Source organism: Sphaerodactylus townsendi, linkage group LG12 (genome assembly GCF_021028975.2).
Source record: "Sphaerodactylus townsendi isolate TG3544 linkage group LG12, MPM_Stown_v2.3, whole genome shotgun sequence".
Taxonomy (NCBI): Eukaryota; Metazoa; Chordata; class Lepidosauria; order Squamata; family Sphaerodactylidae; genus Sphaerodactylus; species Sphaerodactylus townsendi.
The window spans coordinates 29,248,981-29,265,318 of NC_059436.1; the positions used below are offsets into that span (position 1 = coordinate 29,248,981).

The following is a 16,338-nucleotide window of genomic DNA, read 5'->3' on the forward strand; positions in this document are numbered from 1 at the left end:
GAATCATGACCCAATCTATGCAAAAAGCAAACAAGCTCTGCTTGTCCAGACTTTAGAAGCTCCCCAGCTCCCCACCCCCACTCCTACGCAAGGGGAAAAAGGGATAGTAGAAAGAGTTGTTGGCTTCTTTGTCTCGGCTTATCTTTTTACTTAGCAGCTAATTTTCCCTTGGGTTGGGAGGGGAAGGAGCAAGGAAAATTAAACACAGATGAGCAATGAAGAGTGGAATTGTGGCCAGGGGCTTTGGTTTCCCTGTGTGTCTACTTACAGTCCTCACCAGCTTGTCTGTGCCAGAAGTGCCAGAAATCTCATCAGGCACAAATATTTTCGAATTGGATGAATATACCCTCATCTGACATCCTTGCACACCTGTCCTGCCCCACTGACTGTGCTATCTTTAAGTAGATTTCACTTGATCCCTAGCTGTCCTGAAGAGTCTCACAGGCAACTGTGTCAGGAGGCAAAGTGAGGTAGCTCCCACACTTGAGGGGGCAGCAGAGGTGGGGGCTAACAGATCTAACTCTTGGGGCTCAATGTTTAAGGAATTGTTCTTCCATAATCCCTTTTGGAACTGTCAACAGGTAAAGGAGTGAAAGAGGGAACCGTGCTGGATGTCACAATCCTTTCTGTAATGGATGGAGGCAAAATGTGTGCAGACTTTGGTACTGTGTATCGGAGATGCTCATTCTAACCTGGTTCTCACAAGCAATTTCCCAGTTGTTGATGTACTGCAAGCATTGTCCATAAACTCCCTACTGGGGAGTTTGCTTCCTCTGTTTTGTCTTCTACCAGGATAGGGTGAAGCCCCATTCCTGGTAAGCTGCAGTCTGATCCAAGCTGGGCCCTCCTGTGTTTGGATTTCATTTTGAGGACAGAGCTCACAGTGTATGTCTGTTTGAGCACATGTGGGGAAATATGTAACAGGCTATTGTGGCTTTTGTGGACTATGTGGCTGTGATCTGGTAGCTCTTGCCCCCAATGTTTTGCCCTCATCTAAGGCTGACATCTTTAGAGGCATGGGACCATAAGATGTGTTTCTGTCTATGGTACAGTTGGAAGTGATTGTGTGGTGGGGGTGAGGCACACATGTCTGGGAAAAGTTCAACTGCTGTTACTTTTGTATTTGCAGTTGCATCAGTATGTGACCAGGTAGAGTTCATTTGCAGTTGCATTTGAATGTCTCTGGTTTTTGGTTTTGGTGTTTTTTAGTACTGCTAGCCAGGTTTTGTTGATTTTCAGACTCTCTTCCTTTTTGTTGAAATTGTCTCAGTGTTTATGGACTTCAATGGCTTCCATGTATAGTCTGACATAGTAGGAGAAGCTTTTCAGCAAAACTAGAAGACAATAGCCCTCTGCAATTGTTTGTTCCCTGCATCTGGTATTTAGAGGTATACTGACTCTGGACATGAAGGTACCATTTAGCTAGTCATGCCAAATTGCTTTTGATCAACTTAACTTTCATGCATGTATCCAATCCCTTTTTGAGGCCCCTTCCTTTTAGCATATGTCAAAAGTCCTGAATACCTGTTTCAGGGAAATCCACATATAACTTTTGTCTCATGAGAGTCACACTCCTACATGTTTTTGACCGGGTGCTGATTTCAGGCTGAATGACAGGGCTGTGTGAGCCAAAATCTAGGTGGGACTTGGGAGGCTTTTGTTTTGGTTGGCAGCAGAAGTGGCTAACTTGGCAAATGGCTCTCCAATTCTGATTTCTGTATCAGGGCGAGAGCAACATGCGAGGGCTTGACCTAGTTACGACGACTTTTTTCCATTTTACGCCAAAAAAAAAAGGATTTGGAAGAAAACTCACAGATAAACGTGTCTGAGGAAGGGTGACTGTGTCAGGGAAGGGTGACTGTGTCAGGGAAATCCACACATAACTTTTCTCTCATGAGAGTCACACTCCTCCATGTTCTTGACCGGGTACTGATTTCAGGCTGAATGACAGGGCTGTGTGAGCCAAAATCTAGGTGGGACTTGGGAGGCTTTTGTTTTGGTTGGCAGCAGAAGTGTCTCAATGTGGCTCACTTGGAAAATGGCACTCCAATTCTGATTTCTGTATCAGGGTGAGAGCATCACGCGAGGGAATTTTGACCTAGTTACGACTACTACTTTTTTCCATTTTACGCAAATGAATGGGTTTGGAAGAAAACTCACAGATACACGTGTCCGAGGAAGGGTGACGGTGAGCGGGCTTCGGCCTTGGCTTCAGAGAATAAACCAAAGCAAACACGTAACGTTATCTCATTTGAATTCTGGAGATGGATTTGCAAAGTAGGTGACAAGCCTGGTTTAGGCATGGTAGATTATGGCTAAAATTTAAACGCCTCTTTCCCATTTCTGCTCTGTCAAACCTGATCTGGGAGATGAACAGTGGCATCCCACATGGCTAAGACCCAGTCATGGGATTTATGACAGTGTTGAAGCAGGAGTCCGTTTTCCTGCTCTTCTTTGGTTACCACCAACAGGCAGTATTGTTATCCATGTATTTCAGTAGGAAAGGATGGTAGCACTTTCCTGAATGCCCTCCCTGGTGAGTTCTTCGCTGAGTTAAGATCTGGACTGAAGAGTTCCCTGCTGCCATTCTTAGCCTCTCAACCAATTGTAAGGATTGTCTGGTCCTGATCCAAACACGGCCTCTCTCCTTTTGGTTGCCTTATGATCAGACACATGTCTGAGCACGTATCTCCTTTGCTTCCCTGCAGTGATGGGAAAATCTGTGTCCGTCAAGCCTTTTCCTGCTGCGAAGGTGTGGAAGCTCTTTTTAGATCAGGAATTGGCAGAGTTAATATTTTTGTACACCTTTAGAACATATCTCAGCACATGAAAAGCTGGAAGGGCTTTTCCAACATCATGTCAGACTGTTTTATGTGTTGGGGGAGGGGATACTTTGCCTTTAAACCAAAATGAAAGCCAGAACATGAGAAACGTCAAGTGGGGTTAGGAAATCAATAACTTATCCAGAGGTGTAGCTGCATCACTCAAAAAAAAAATAAAGGAGCCTTGTGGCATCTTAAAGGAAAATTTCATGGAACAGAACCGACAAATGCAGATGTGTTGACCTATTGTCTAAGTTGCCAGGCTGAGTTAGTCATAGTTAAAAAGAGGGAAAATGTAAATTGTTGGGTGTTTTTTTTTCAAAAAGTGATAAAATTCAAAAGCTTCACAGTCTGACCTTGGGTTCATGCATTTCCCTGCAGCCCCCTTCCCCACAGAAATTAAAGGCTTTCTGGTTGGCAATAGACTTTTACTGTATTGACTCTAGATAAACTCAGAATCATACAATCACAGCACAAACAGAAACAAATATAGGCTATAATGTACCCCAAAGCTGTTTGCTTCGCAATGAGGATTTTCCCGTGCAATTTTTTGTTTACACAGGGGTTCTCCCCCTGCAAAGTGTCCCTAGCTCATTTTGGCCACCCGCTGCTTCCTTGTTGTTTCGGTGCAACCTCCATTTGGGGAGCTTGCCTGCTGCCTTTGTTTTTCTTTTGGTGGGGTCGCCTTTAGTCTAGCAGTACTTTGCTAGACCATGTCAATTTCATGTCAGTTTCAAGTGATAGACCTTCAGCATTAAAATGATGTTTTTTTAAGTTCTTCTGATCATTTTGAAATGGTGGCTTGAAGAGTGGGAGAAACTGCTGTTGTGTGGTCAGGGGAAAGGCAAGAAAAGTGTGAGAAAATCCAAAGAGAGCTTAATGCACAGTGATCTCCTGCGAAGAGAGAGAGAAACTTGCATTTTAACTGGTTTTGGAAACTGGAGATTCTCTGATCTGAAAGCATGGTGTGTTTTCAAGGCAAGTGAAAAACAGAATTAGTTTGCCATTGTTCACCTATTCTTACCAACCCTAGACTTCCTTGGTGGCCACCCGTTCAAGTACTAACCAGGCTGATCCTGTTTAGCTTCTAAGATCTGATGAGGGCCTGGATATATAGGCTAAATATATTCACCATAAAGGCAACTTCTGTTCACAGCTTAGATAAAGGGTGATAGTTCAGGCTCTCTGGGGGTTATTGTGCTGTGCAGTACTTAAAAGAGTTGTACCCTTCTAAGTCCTTTAGAAGACTATAACTGTTTTTAAGAGTTCACAGGTTGTGAATGAGAAGTACCTTGTCGTTTCTTTTGTTCTTAGTGAATACCATCAGAGTTTCTGATATGTTCTAATTCAATTGCACTTTCTCTTTGAAAGTTTTTAATTGTTTGTTTTCCTGGGTTCAGATCAGTCTGGAAAGTAAACATTCTTACACACTACCTGGGTTATAGTCTGCAGGGAGGTCTCACATGTCACTGAGCATTCTAAGCAGTGCTGATACTTTTCGAAGAAGGCAATTACTGGTAAGATGTTTCTCAAAACATCCAACCCTTGAAGCAGTCTTTGTCTTTCAATTACTGTAAAAAATGTCTTGAGTGTTGCTCATGATTGTTCAAGTCAAGCTGTTGAGTGTCTTTAGGTCAGGACAGGTTAGTCACTGAATAACTAACTGAAGGGGGAAAACCACATTATTGTTCATATGCTTCCAGAATCCCTAGAAAGCAAACTACATGGAGCCTATGATGGGCCAGAGGAAGGGGAACTTGTCAACAGATATCCGCCACTGGCTCAGTTCACTGGATTTTGGGGAGGCCCACACATGTGGTGGCTGAAATTGTAATCTGGTTCCCATAGTGATAGCAGCAGCATGAGTTCATTCCAAGATAGTGCGTGCACCGCAAGGCATTATCTTAGTGTTAAAGCTCCACTTGGCTCCTTTGAGTTGGTTTTCACAGCTGGGGGAACATGCATCATAGCCGGGCTATAGCCCACCCTGCTTAGCCGGTTTCTAATCTTGTCAGTGTGCCTGGGTTTTAAACAATTAAATTGAGTATCCAGAATAGTAAAAACTCTTTCCCATGAACTCATTAATCTTGAGATGGTTTGACTGGAAGGTACATTCAAATAATATAGGGTCTGGAGGTTATTCTGAAAAGATAGTCCATATCACATCCATGACTCTGGGATTTGTTTCATATCATTTACCCCTGGTGATAGGTAAGAACCAATCAGAAGCTTCATAGGCTAGGAAACCACGTATCTGAATGACTTTCTTTCCTGATATGCTCCCATGTGCCAACATCTGTCTTCTGGTTACCACTTTCTAGTTGTTCTCTGACTTGGTGGTTCAATTAGCATCTTCTAGAGCTTCCTTTTCTGTGCTGGCTCCCATGTTGTGGAACAGGCCCAAGGAAATTAGGGGGTACCATCTTTAGAAGTTTTTAGGAGGCTGTTATGTGAAGGCTTTTAATGGGATTGAAGGTATTTTATTGGGAATCAGTATTAATTTGGGTTTTATTATGTTCTCAGTGTTCATAAATCTTGAAATAGGAAACTGGTGTAAGCCACAAAGAAAAGGTGGAGTGTAAATATTGTAATAAGTAAATAATAAACATAAATACATATCTTAGTTTTGTACTAGAGGAGAGAAAGTAAGAAATTTTTTTGACGTGCACTTGCTTGAAAACTCAGCTGGAGTTGGTGGTCCCCTCATTTCTATTGGCTTTCTTCTGTATTTTTCACAGCAGCTGGTTGGAAACATGATTACCCTTGCCAAATCTGAGCATAAAAGGTCAATCTAGCTCATAATTTGGTTTCCAACAGCAGCCACAGTCAGTAAAGTAATAAGTGAGATATTAAGAAGATAGCCACCTTCTGTGTTTCTACCCCACACTCAGATGTTCTGTTTAGATACTGTGTCTAATAGCCATTGATAGATCTTGCCCCTATGAACTTGCTTGCAAGAAATATGTTTGATGTTTAAGTCAATCAGGTTTAAGTCAGTCAGTAAGTAAATAATTTATTAAAATGTTGTAGTCACAGACCTTAACATTGCAAAATACAATAAATACAATTATATATTATTTCTGTTTTCCATACCCTTTATTTCCATCCCTGGAAATCATTCCTCTAGTTCATTATTTGTGTATATACTATTGTAGTTGAGGAATAGATAGGTAAATTGATAACTTTTAAGATAAACTCTGTACCTACTGCCACATACTTTTGTACATACACATACACATATGCATATACATATACATGAATACATTTTATATACGTATGTATGCATATGTATGTGTGCGTGCCTATATATAACTGTTATGAATCTACAGCTTATCAATTGATTATTTTGCAATTGCAGTAATGTTGCAATAAGAAAGCAAAATATTCGTGTGTGTGTGTGGTATGTTGTGTGTGTGTACACACTATGCCATCCTAAGCAGAGTTATGCCCTTCTAAACACATTGACTTCAGTGCCCTTGGAAGGATGTTACTCTATTTAGGATTGTACTGTTACATTCTGTAATGGAATGAATGTTTGGAATGGACTGAATAAAGTGGCCTACCATTTAAAGGCCACTCAGCCACCCTGAGTCCTCTGGGAGATTTGGCAGGGTACAAATGTAACAAACAAACAAACAAATAAAAGGTTACAAGATTTTTCAGTGACTTTCCTGGAACGTCAACATACATAGCAAAGAAACCACCTAATTTTGGCATGGCCTCAAAAAAGGCTTCATCAGAAATGAAACATCTTGCAGTTTAGAAAGGCAATTCTTACCTGAGTTGCTCTGCTGGTCACTTTTGCACCAATTAACAACAACAACAAGCCTTTATTGGCATACAAAACAGGACAAAATTTCAAAGTTTGCACCAATCTTTTTTAAGAAACGTGATTCGCCTACCAGTTGTTTAATCAAGCATATATTCTAATATTACAGGGAACAGATACGTCAAGGCTTGGAAGAGCTTGAGAAAGTCCTACCTGGAGGAGACACTTACATGCATGAAGGTTTCGAAAGGGTAAATAAGAACACAATTTCAACTTGACTATAAGTGGGCGAGAAGGAATGCACTAAACTAAACCCCAAGTTGGAACATGTAACAAGTATTGTCGCAGTATCTCTGCATCCCTAATGGTCCCATGTGCTTTCATTTCAGGCGAGTGAGCAAATTTACCATGAAAACATTCAAGGTAAGAATGAGTTTAAGGACTCATAAATAGTAGCGATGCTTTTATTTTCTTTCTTCTGCCTCACGATGTTACATTTCTTAAATCAGAAGTGGGGCCTCCGCCTCATCTCTGAAGGCAGGGAAGATTCCTCTCACCGTTTTTATAACGTATTGCAATTGTTATAAATGAACTCACTTTCGCTTTTTATGCATGGAAAACAAATTCATTTGTAACGATTGCAACTCATCATAAATATGCTGTGCAGAAAGGCTTCAGGTCCCAGAGAGCAAGGTTGGTGAGGCAGATCTTAATAGTGGACTGATAATCCCATTTTATCCTTCCTAGGTGCCCTGTCCAAGCTCCTTCCTCAAACCTTTTTATTAAATAAAATCCTTTCTCGTGTCTTATACACAGCTCTTTCCCCAATTTAAAATAACTTTTTATCAGTTCTGGTTTTCTACTTGCAGAATCATCTGCATTCTTCCTCATCAAAAAGCAACCGAATGTGCCAGAATTTATAATTCCCCCCTTCTCAAGAAGAGTAGGTGATTAAATACACAGCTGGTCATGTCAAATGATTTAAGATATGTTAAAGAGTCTGATAATTACTGAGGCTTTCATTTGCTGAGTTTTTTTCCCCTCCTGAGAAGATTATATTTAGCTTTTACAAACGTGAAATGTCGAGTGCAATATGTGATACACGATTGCAGATGTAGTTCAGATTTATTGTGAAAGGTTGACAGCAGGAATCCAAATTAACTTTAATTGGTTCTGTTTTATGATGGCTGTGTGATTTTTAGCTGACACAGATAACAAGCCTGGGCCATGTGGAGATAAAGATAACAATCTTCACGTGATAAGGATGCATTTTGGCAGTAAATTTGCTCTCTACTGGTGGCACACTATAATCTGGATGATAGCATGCTTGGCTCTTCTTCCTTTTTTGTGCACAGTTCTTTTAAATCGCTGCCAGTTCCCATCTGATTAGGGGTTTTAGAGCATCTTCAAGGACCAAACTAAAAGTCAAAATTCCATGACAACTTTCACCAAAACCAGCAGACTTATTCTCCCATCTCCCTTTATCATTTGAAGTACATGTTTGGACTGAGTTCTGTCTTGAACAATCTTTATTTCTCGTACTAAATAGTTCACTGGTTTCATTTTACAAAGTGGATATGTATATTCAGGATCTTTTGCCAGTTAGTCTGTAGTAAGTGGTCCTCAGTTTGCCTATACCTTTCCTTCCAGAAAGGTAAAAGTAGAATTGGATATCCATCTATAACATCCTGGATCTTCTTTGTTGTAGAATGCTCTGCTTGGGTCCTAGTGAATTTGGAACAGTATCTTTTGTACAACTTCCTTTGGAGAAAGCAACAGTTGTTCTCCAGCTCTTGAAATGATAGTCTGCATAACAGGATGTTATGCTCCATTCCACCACCACCCCCTTAATGAAATGCATTCTGTATCCTTAGGTTATAGGACAGCAAGCGTCATTATTGCGCTGACAGATGGTGAACTTCATGAGGATCTTTTCTTCTATGCAGAACGGGAGGTAAGACATTTGAGGGGCAGGAAATATATGGTTTAAGTAGCACAATTGCAACTTAGCTGACCTTGAGGGGCAGTATCCATACTTGCTGTCCCCAAGGAGTGCTAATGCAAGAGCCGATTTAGTTTACCTAACCTTCCTTCTTACCTGTGTGCGCACGCACATGCGTGTGTGAGAGAGAGAGAGAGAGAAGGAAATTTTTTTAAAAATAGCTGAGGGATCTAACACAGTTCTGCAGGGCCTGCAAGACTGAGATGTTCCATCAGGCCTATGGTCTAGGTAGCACAATTAATCTCAGCTGGCCTATCTGCTCGAACTTTGTCTGTGTTTTTCTGTTCTTTGATTTACCTTCCCTTCCCTTTTTCTCCCTCCCTTCCCTTACTAGATGTTCCTGTCATTGTCTTTAATTTTAAGGGCACCAATCAGAATTTAAAACTTTGATTTTAAAGTTAATAAGTTTTAAAATTATTATATGTATTTTAAACTGATTGTATACATTTTGATGTAAATCACCATGAGCCTAACTGTAGTCAGGAAAGGGGTGGGGGTATAAATCTAATGGTATCTTCCTCTGAAAATTAAGCTTGTTTGTTTGCCGTTCCTACTAGTAAGGAAGAGCTGGGGGGGGGGGGGGGTGACTGTTCATCTCTAAGGCTAAGGCCCTAACTACACATAACATTTTTTATGGGTCTGCATAATCAGGTGTGAGTTTGTAGCTCTGTGCTGGGAACTTTGTTCCTAGCAGGCATGAACTTTATTGGATTGAGATGCCATCATGTGAGGAGAGAGGACTTCAGCCTTCCCCCTGTGCTGTTTTCCAGACATGAAATGGCCAGGAAGGCACATTGAGGAAACCTAGGTGTATCCCAGGGAGCCTCCATTGAGGGAAACATAGCTCCTTAAGGGCCATTTCAATTTGAGAAAATAATGTGTGTGCATGAGGGGGAAGGGGAGCTGATGCTTCTCCTCATGCACTGTATTCCCAATCCAAATCATGCCTGGGAACTGCATTCCCACAGCAAACATCTAACTTCAAGGACTCAGAAGAGAACATAGCATGTAGTAATGCCCTAAATTGGTAGTTGTTCACATTTTACAGTTGAAGGATTTTCTTCCCCATTCCATTCCTCCTGCAGAAGTTTGTGTATTGAAATGTTAACAACATTAGGCATATGTTTTCACTTCAGTGTTGTTAGCTTCTATCTCCTTATACTTCAGGTTGTAGCTTCTATCTCCTTATACTTCCACAAAGTCCTTGTCACCCAAGCAGTAACTGTGAACTTCCATATTTGGGTAGATGACCAATGCATGTGGCTATTGGACCAAGTGGTGTTTCTGTCTCATAATGCTAGAAACAATCCAGAAAGCCTAAACTGCCCTGGTTCTGTCAAGTCTTCCAGGGCCATTTTAGTTTACCAGTGCCTGCTTGTAACCAAGCCCTATTCTCATTGTGTGCTCTTGAAACCTCAGCACTTATTAAAAAATGTTAAATCAAGACATAAAGAGTCTTCATCTCTGTCTGCATCTTTCCCGCTCTCAGCTTTCAGGGAGTTAAATTATATGCCTTATCTTCTTGCAGTGAAAGCCAGTGGTTTTTTTTTAATTTCTCCAGGATTTTTTTTAAGCCACGACATTCTTTCTTTGTAAAAACTCATTCTTTTATCTTGCCTTGCCGCAGGAGAGAACTGTGTGGCTGATGGCATATCTTTGTACCCATAGATCTCACCTTTTTCTGTCTGCCTCTGTCTGGTGCTCAAAATTGGCACGTTCTTTTAGCAAGCCTGACAACAGGACTGTGATTTCTTTCTGAAGGTTCAGACAGGCAGGAAAACATTGTCCAGACAAGCTAGAAGCCACAGACTGACAGTGCAAGGGTTCATTTTACAGACAGTTGCAAATAAAAAAGCAGCTAATATGGGGTGATGCCTCAAGTGCCTAACCTGGTAAAGGGAAAAAGATCAAAATAGTTCTGTAAGCACGGGCAATCCTAGCCATAGGGAATTCAGGGCAGCTGCTTCAGTCCTGGGCTTGGTGCCCCCTCCAACCATTCACAGCTGCATTCTCCACAGAGGGGGAAAGAAGCAACCAGCTGCTGCCTGTGGGTGTATCTGTCTCCTCGAGTTCAAGCAGCAGATAGGTGGAATGGGCCCATTTTGCTTGAGCTTGCATGTCCGGGTGGAGTAGTGGTGGCAGAAGTCCTTCTACGGGCACATTCTGGACTTTTGCCTGGGGGTCCAGAATCACGAAGACCATCCCTTCTGTAAACTTTTTAAAATAAGATCCTATGGCAGGGCCACAGAGGTTCTGAGACATACTCCATCTTGAAATCCCTGAGGTGAAAGGAACTAAGATTGCAACTGGAAAGTATTCTCATATGAACTCCACCCTCCTTTCTTCTGTAAGGTGGAGCAGTTAGAACCTGTGTCACATTTTTCCTGCCTCCATTCCAAACCACTGGCTTCCCCTGATAGAAGTAAATAAATGAAATGACAACCTGCTATAACGGCTAGAGGGAGACGTAAGTAAAAGTCCCCACTCAGTTGCGAACCTCACTGGGTGCCCTCAAGCCAATCATACTCAGCCTAACCTACTTCACAGAACTAAAATGTGAAGGGCAACAGGTATATTTAGCATATATAATCCTATCAAGCAAAGTAATGAGCAGACATGTGGATTGTGCAGCATGTTAAATAAGAAGAGTTATTTCTCAAAAGAGCAGCCGTTTTACCTCAGAAGTTCATATACTTTAACTGAGAGAGAAAACATATACGGTATGTACACATCAACAAAGTATTACACATATATAATTACATGCATAGTTCAATCGTTTGTTACAGTTTTGGTTGTGCTAGTAAGCATTTAAACAGTATCTTTATAGTCAGAGCACTTTATATGGTTAAGCAGTATATAGAGCAACCTCTCTTCACTCAGTCAGTGAACAACAGAACATTACCAACGGATTTTAACTGTCATCTTTAGAATGTTCGTGCAGCTTCCCAGAATTCCATGCTGGTTGTGCTCTGCCGCATGCAAACAAGGCTGGAATTCCAACAAAATGCAGGTGTGAAACCAGGCCAGTTTGAGCCAGTACGGAGTATTGATAAGGAAGCATCCACAATGATACTCCCATCTTCTTCTTCAAGCACACAGACAAACCCACTGCTGCCCTAAGAGGCATTTTGTTACTTTCATCTTGAGTAAAATGAAGAGGGGAGAACCTTCTATTTTGAACTCTTCAAAGGAGGAGCAGAGAACTCACCTGAACTTGTCAAAGGAGGTGCAGAAAATGTGACAGCTAGTAAAATGTGTAGCTGAGGTGAAATGGGAGAAGGGTCTTTCCCCATTACTGTTCTGTCCCATTGAAAATGAATAAGTCAAAGGCAGTGTAAATATTGGCTCCATTCAAATAGGACTCACCATTTGCGCTGCCTGTGGAATAAAGGTCAGCACAGTCCCACTCTTCCTTTCCAGGACTGCCAAGAGAAGAAGAGCAGGGCTGTTCTCAGCACTGTTGTGCAACCTCCTTCCTTAACTGTGACAGTTGCGGCCATTTTTAAAGGAGGCAGTTCACAACATGATGCTCAGCTTATCCCTTCTTCTCTCTGGGCAATTGATATGTCTGTGGGGAGGGGGAGGGGTATTTCAGTAGTCCAGAAAAAACAGATCCCCCCCCCCAAAGGGAATATTCATCCTGTACCCTGAAATATTTGTTTGCTGCGAGGAACAAGTTCCACAAAAATCCAGTTCAGTTACTGCAGAGATGTGAGAGAGAAGGATAGTGGGCAGATGGGAGATTCTGCAAGAGAACTTCATGTACCCATAGTTGATTGAAAAGCCATTCACACAGATTATCCCAGAAAGAGGACTCCAGAATTTGGAAAGCTGAGCTGTAATACCCAGAACAGAACCTCCACCTTGGAGGTTGGGCCAGTGGCTGTGATCTTTGTAGGCCCCACTTGAGAAGTTATTTTTCCAGAGTGTACATCTTGCAGTGGGCATCTGCAGTACATAATTAACTGTAAGAGATGGTGACAGCTACTAGCAAGATGGCTTTTAAAAAGAGGATTAGACAAAAATCACAGAAAATAGTTCTGTCAACAGTTGTTAGTCATGGTAGCTAAATGGAAGCTCCATGAGCCGAGGCAGCATGTCATTAGTCAATGCCAGATGCCCATGATAAACAGCGGGGAGGACCGCCATCTTTATGCCTTGATTGCAATTTTCCTAGAGACATCTGGCTGCCTGTTGATGAAAAGAGAATTCTGGGACAGAGGTCTGATCCAGTAGAACAATTCTTGTATTCTTGAATGGAATATGCTGCCACAGGAGGTGGTGATAGCCACTAACCTGTATAGCTTTAAAAGGGGCTTGGACAGATTTATGGAGGAGTTGATCTATGGCTTCCAATCTTGATCCTCCTTAATCTGAGATAGCAAATGCCTTAACAGACCAGGTGCTCGGGAGCAGCAGCAGCAGAAGGCCATTGCTTTCACATCCTGCATGTGAGCTCCCAAAGGCATCTGGTGGGCCACTGCGAGTAGTAGAGTGTTGGACTAGATGGACTCTGGTCTGATCCAGCAGGCTCTTTCTTATGTTCTTATGTATTTGCCTAGGACTCTGCCTAAGGGTCATGGATTCCAGCAGAGCAAACACAGGCAGTGTTAGGGCTAACTGGGTTAGAAAGCAATTCAAGGTTAGACAAGACTGAAATGCAGCCATGATGGATACATTTAGGAGCCCTGGAAAGAAAGAAAAGTGAAGCAGGGATGGAAAAGGTGGGACAACCCATAAGCAGTCTCATACTTTGAAACTTTGTTTTGCTTTAAAAACCTTTGCTGTGAGATCATTCCAGAGAAATGTAATGCTTTGCATTGATAAAATGCTTTCTGTAATTCTTTCTATAGATTCACATACATTTTATTCCACCATGTCATCCTTGTAACCAATCCAGGTGTCATGACCTGTATTCCCCAATCAGACAAGGAATCCTGGTCAACAAATCTGTTTCCCATTCCTCTGGTTGTGCTCCAAGCAAGAAATCTTCCCTCTATTGTTTAACTTTTTAAAAAATGGGTGGAGTTGGGTGTTAAGGCCAGGAGGCATCATATTTGTGCAATGACATTCCTCCTTACATTAATTATGTAAAACGATATGCTCTCCACCCCTTTGTTGCCCCCCCAGCTACTTAGAAAGAAACAGAAAGCTGAAACTGTAGAAAGAGCAAGACCGTTTTGTCAGATCTTTAAAAGGGGATTTAGCTGACAAAGTATTTTGCAGACAAAAGGTTCAGAGATGGTGAGGTTTTGTTTTTCAGAATGAATTCCAATCTGGAACAGCATGACGTCATGAGGGCTGCATCTTGTGCCATAGTTCATTGGCTTTTTGCTAAGAGTTTAATATTTCAATAAAGCTGACTATGCAGCTACCCAAGATTGAGAATGCCGTTGGATCAGAGAATGGATAAAGTGCAACTCTGCCATGCAAAAAGTTGAATCCATTTGGATTAGAAATTGGCATGGATTTTTGACTGTGCAGGGATTGTGGTGGGATTTTATTTTCCCAACACAAATAGCGCTCTAAGCCTTAAACTATTCAAAGGTGAAGACTGCTTTTGCACTGAACTAGGCCAGGAGAAAAAGTCACTTTAAGTAACACTGTTAAGAAATCTAAAATGAAATGAAATAAACCTTCATTTTCAAGCATGGCTGATGACAAGTCCACTAGATCTTCCAGTGTTCATCCTAAACTTCACGCTGAGTCACCACTTTCTCTTAATGAAGTGATTGTTGAATGTGTAGCTGCACATTGCCTAGGACCGTAGTGGTGAACCTATGGCACTCCAGATGTTCATGGACTACAATTCCCATCAGCCCCTGCCAGCATGGCCAATTGTAGTCCATGAACATCTGGAGTGCCATAGGTTCGCCACCACTGGCCTAGGACCTCCAGGTGACCTCACATCTACCTACCTCTACCCTTCTTAATGCTCTTGGCAGAAATATCTTAATGGAGTCAGGGCTGGTTGTCTAGAGGCAGGCAGATGGCATACAAGGAATCAAGCAGAGAGTCCATCTGTTGATTGCTCACAGTGAGCAGCCAGGCTGGATTTTGCAATTTTATAGGGCTTTAGGACCGGGCGCCACCCATATGGGATTTAAGCTGTCTCTGTTTTAGAATTTCTGTATGCTGCTATTGATTTTAAGGGTTGTAATTGTGTTTTAACTGTTGTTGGATATTATGTGTTGTGTTGTAAACCACCTAGAGCCCTCCGGGGATGGGGCGGTCTACGAAATCCAAATAAATAATACTAATAATAATAATAATAATTGATGAATGATGATGTTTCTTTTTTTAACTGATGACATTCGGGCAAATTTTCTGGATGGTCTTCAAGGTTATCTTAGACATACTGCACATAACAGTAGTCCAACTGCAAGGTTATAAAAGTATGGATCAGCACGATGAAATCAGCTGTGCTTAAGAAGGATGAGAGTTGGTGAAATCCATGTAATAATGTAAGATATTCTTGTGCATCCCACACAAAAGGCTTCTTCAGAGGAGTCTGATAGTCTTGCTGTGGTTTTTCAAAGAGTCTAAGTTCAGTAGTTTATACTCTTCTTTGAAAAATCACTACAAGACTAATAGATTTCCCTGATGAAGCCTCTTGAGTGAAACACATAGGAATTTTACCTTGAAATATATATTTGCCTATTTTGCACCATTGGTCTTGGCCTTATTTTTTCTCTCACATTAATAGATGCACCATTGTGAAAATGATAACAAAACCTTCAATATGTTTAAAACATTATCCTCTTGCTCTAGGCTAACCGATCCCGTGACTTGGGGGCCACTGTATACTGTGTTGGGGTGAAAGATTTCAATGAAACTCAGGTAATGGAGCCTTCATTTTTATAAACGAGCTTTCAGCAATTATATTTTTATGTATGGGATGGGTAAATTTCACAGCCTGAGGGCCACATCTGTGTATCCACCTGTTTCTGGGGGTTCCAACTTGGATGCTGGCTCTTTGTGTTTCCGGCACCAGCAGTGCCTTAATAGCTGTTAATGGCACTCAGCCCCTGACTGATTTAGCAGTTTATCTGGGAGAATCAGCCTGCTATCTGTTGCTGTAGTTGAGCATGCTGGTGGTTCTGGCAATTTTTTAAGCAGCTTGAACACTAGAGGAAACATTCCTGTATGCCAGATACAGTTATAGTTTGCCCGCCTGTGTTTTATGTCCATCTGCACCTTGGTTGCTTGTTTTGAATTCCTGTTTGGAACTTTTAGGTACAACTGCATATGGAAGGGGGGGGGGATAATAGTTAAGTATCTCAGGTGTTTTCCAGTTGGGGACAACTTGTGTAGCCCAGTGACAACAGAGATTCCACATATTAGGTTTCCCCGTAGGTTTTTTTGCTCCAGTAGCCCAGCAGTGGCCATCCCCTGATTCATGCAACCAAGACTTCATCACAAGTTTGTTGTGCTTTTGTTTTTTTAAAACAACAGTTGTGTATCATTATACCTTTATGTGCATCAAATCCCCTGAAATCCCAAGTTTAATTTTTTTAAAAGTCAGTTTCTATCACCTTTTGCTCTGGATATATCTTTTTACTCTCATATCTACACAACAGGAGAAGGAAGATACTTAAAAAAAATTAAAACTAGAAATTCAAAGAACCTGATACACAGGTTGTTATCTTGTTATAATGATATTCAGATTACCATTTTCAGTTGTCAATTGGTGGGTGGGGGAAATGGCCACCATGGGAAAAGAGGCTGGAAAAATAGCTGCTGTG

General features: G+C 41.5%; 1 protein-coding gene across 1 annotated transcript in view; it reads left to right on the forward strand.

The window, feature by feature from the left end:
• Positions 1-16,338, forward strand: part of ANTXR1 (ANTXR cell adhesion molecule 1) — a 136,689-nt gene that overhangs the window by 18,852 nt on the left and 101,499 nt on the right. The window contains exons 4-7 of the mRNA XM_048512724.1: positions 6,761-6,842; positions 6,981-7,014; positions 8,466-8,545; positions 15,365-15,433. Of these exons, the coding sequence (XP_048368681.1) occupies positions 6,761-6,842; positions 6,981-7,014; positions 8,466-8,545; positions 15,365-15,433 (265 nt within the window). The remainder of the gene's footprint in view (positions 1-6,760; positions 6,843-6,980; positions 7,015-8,465; positions 8,546-15,364; positions 15,434-16,338) is intronic.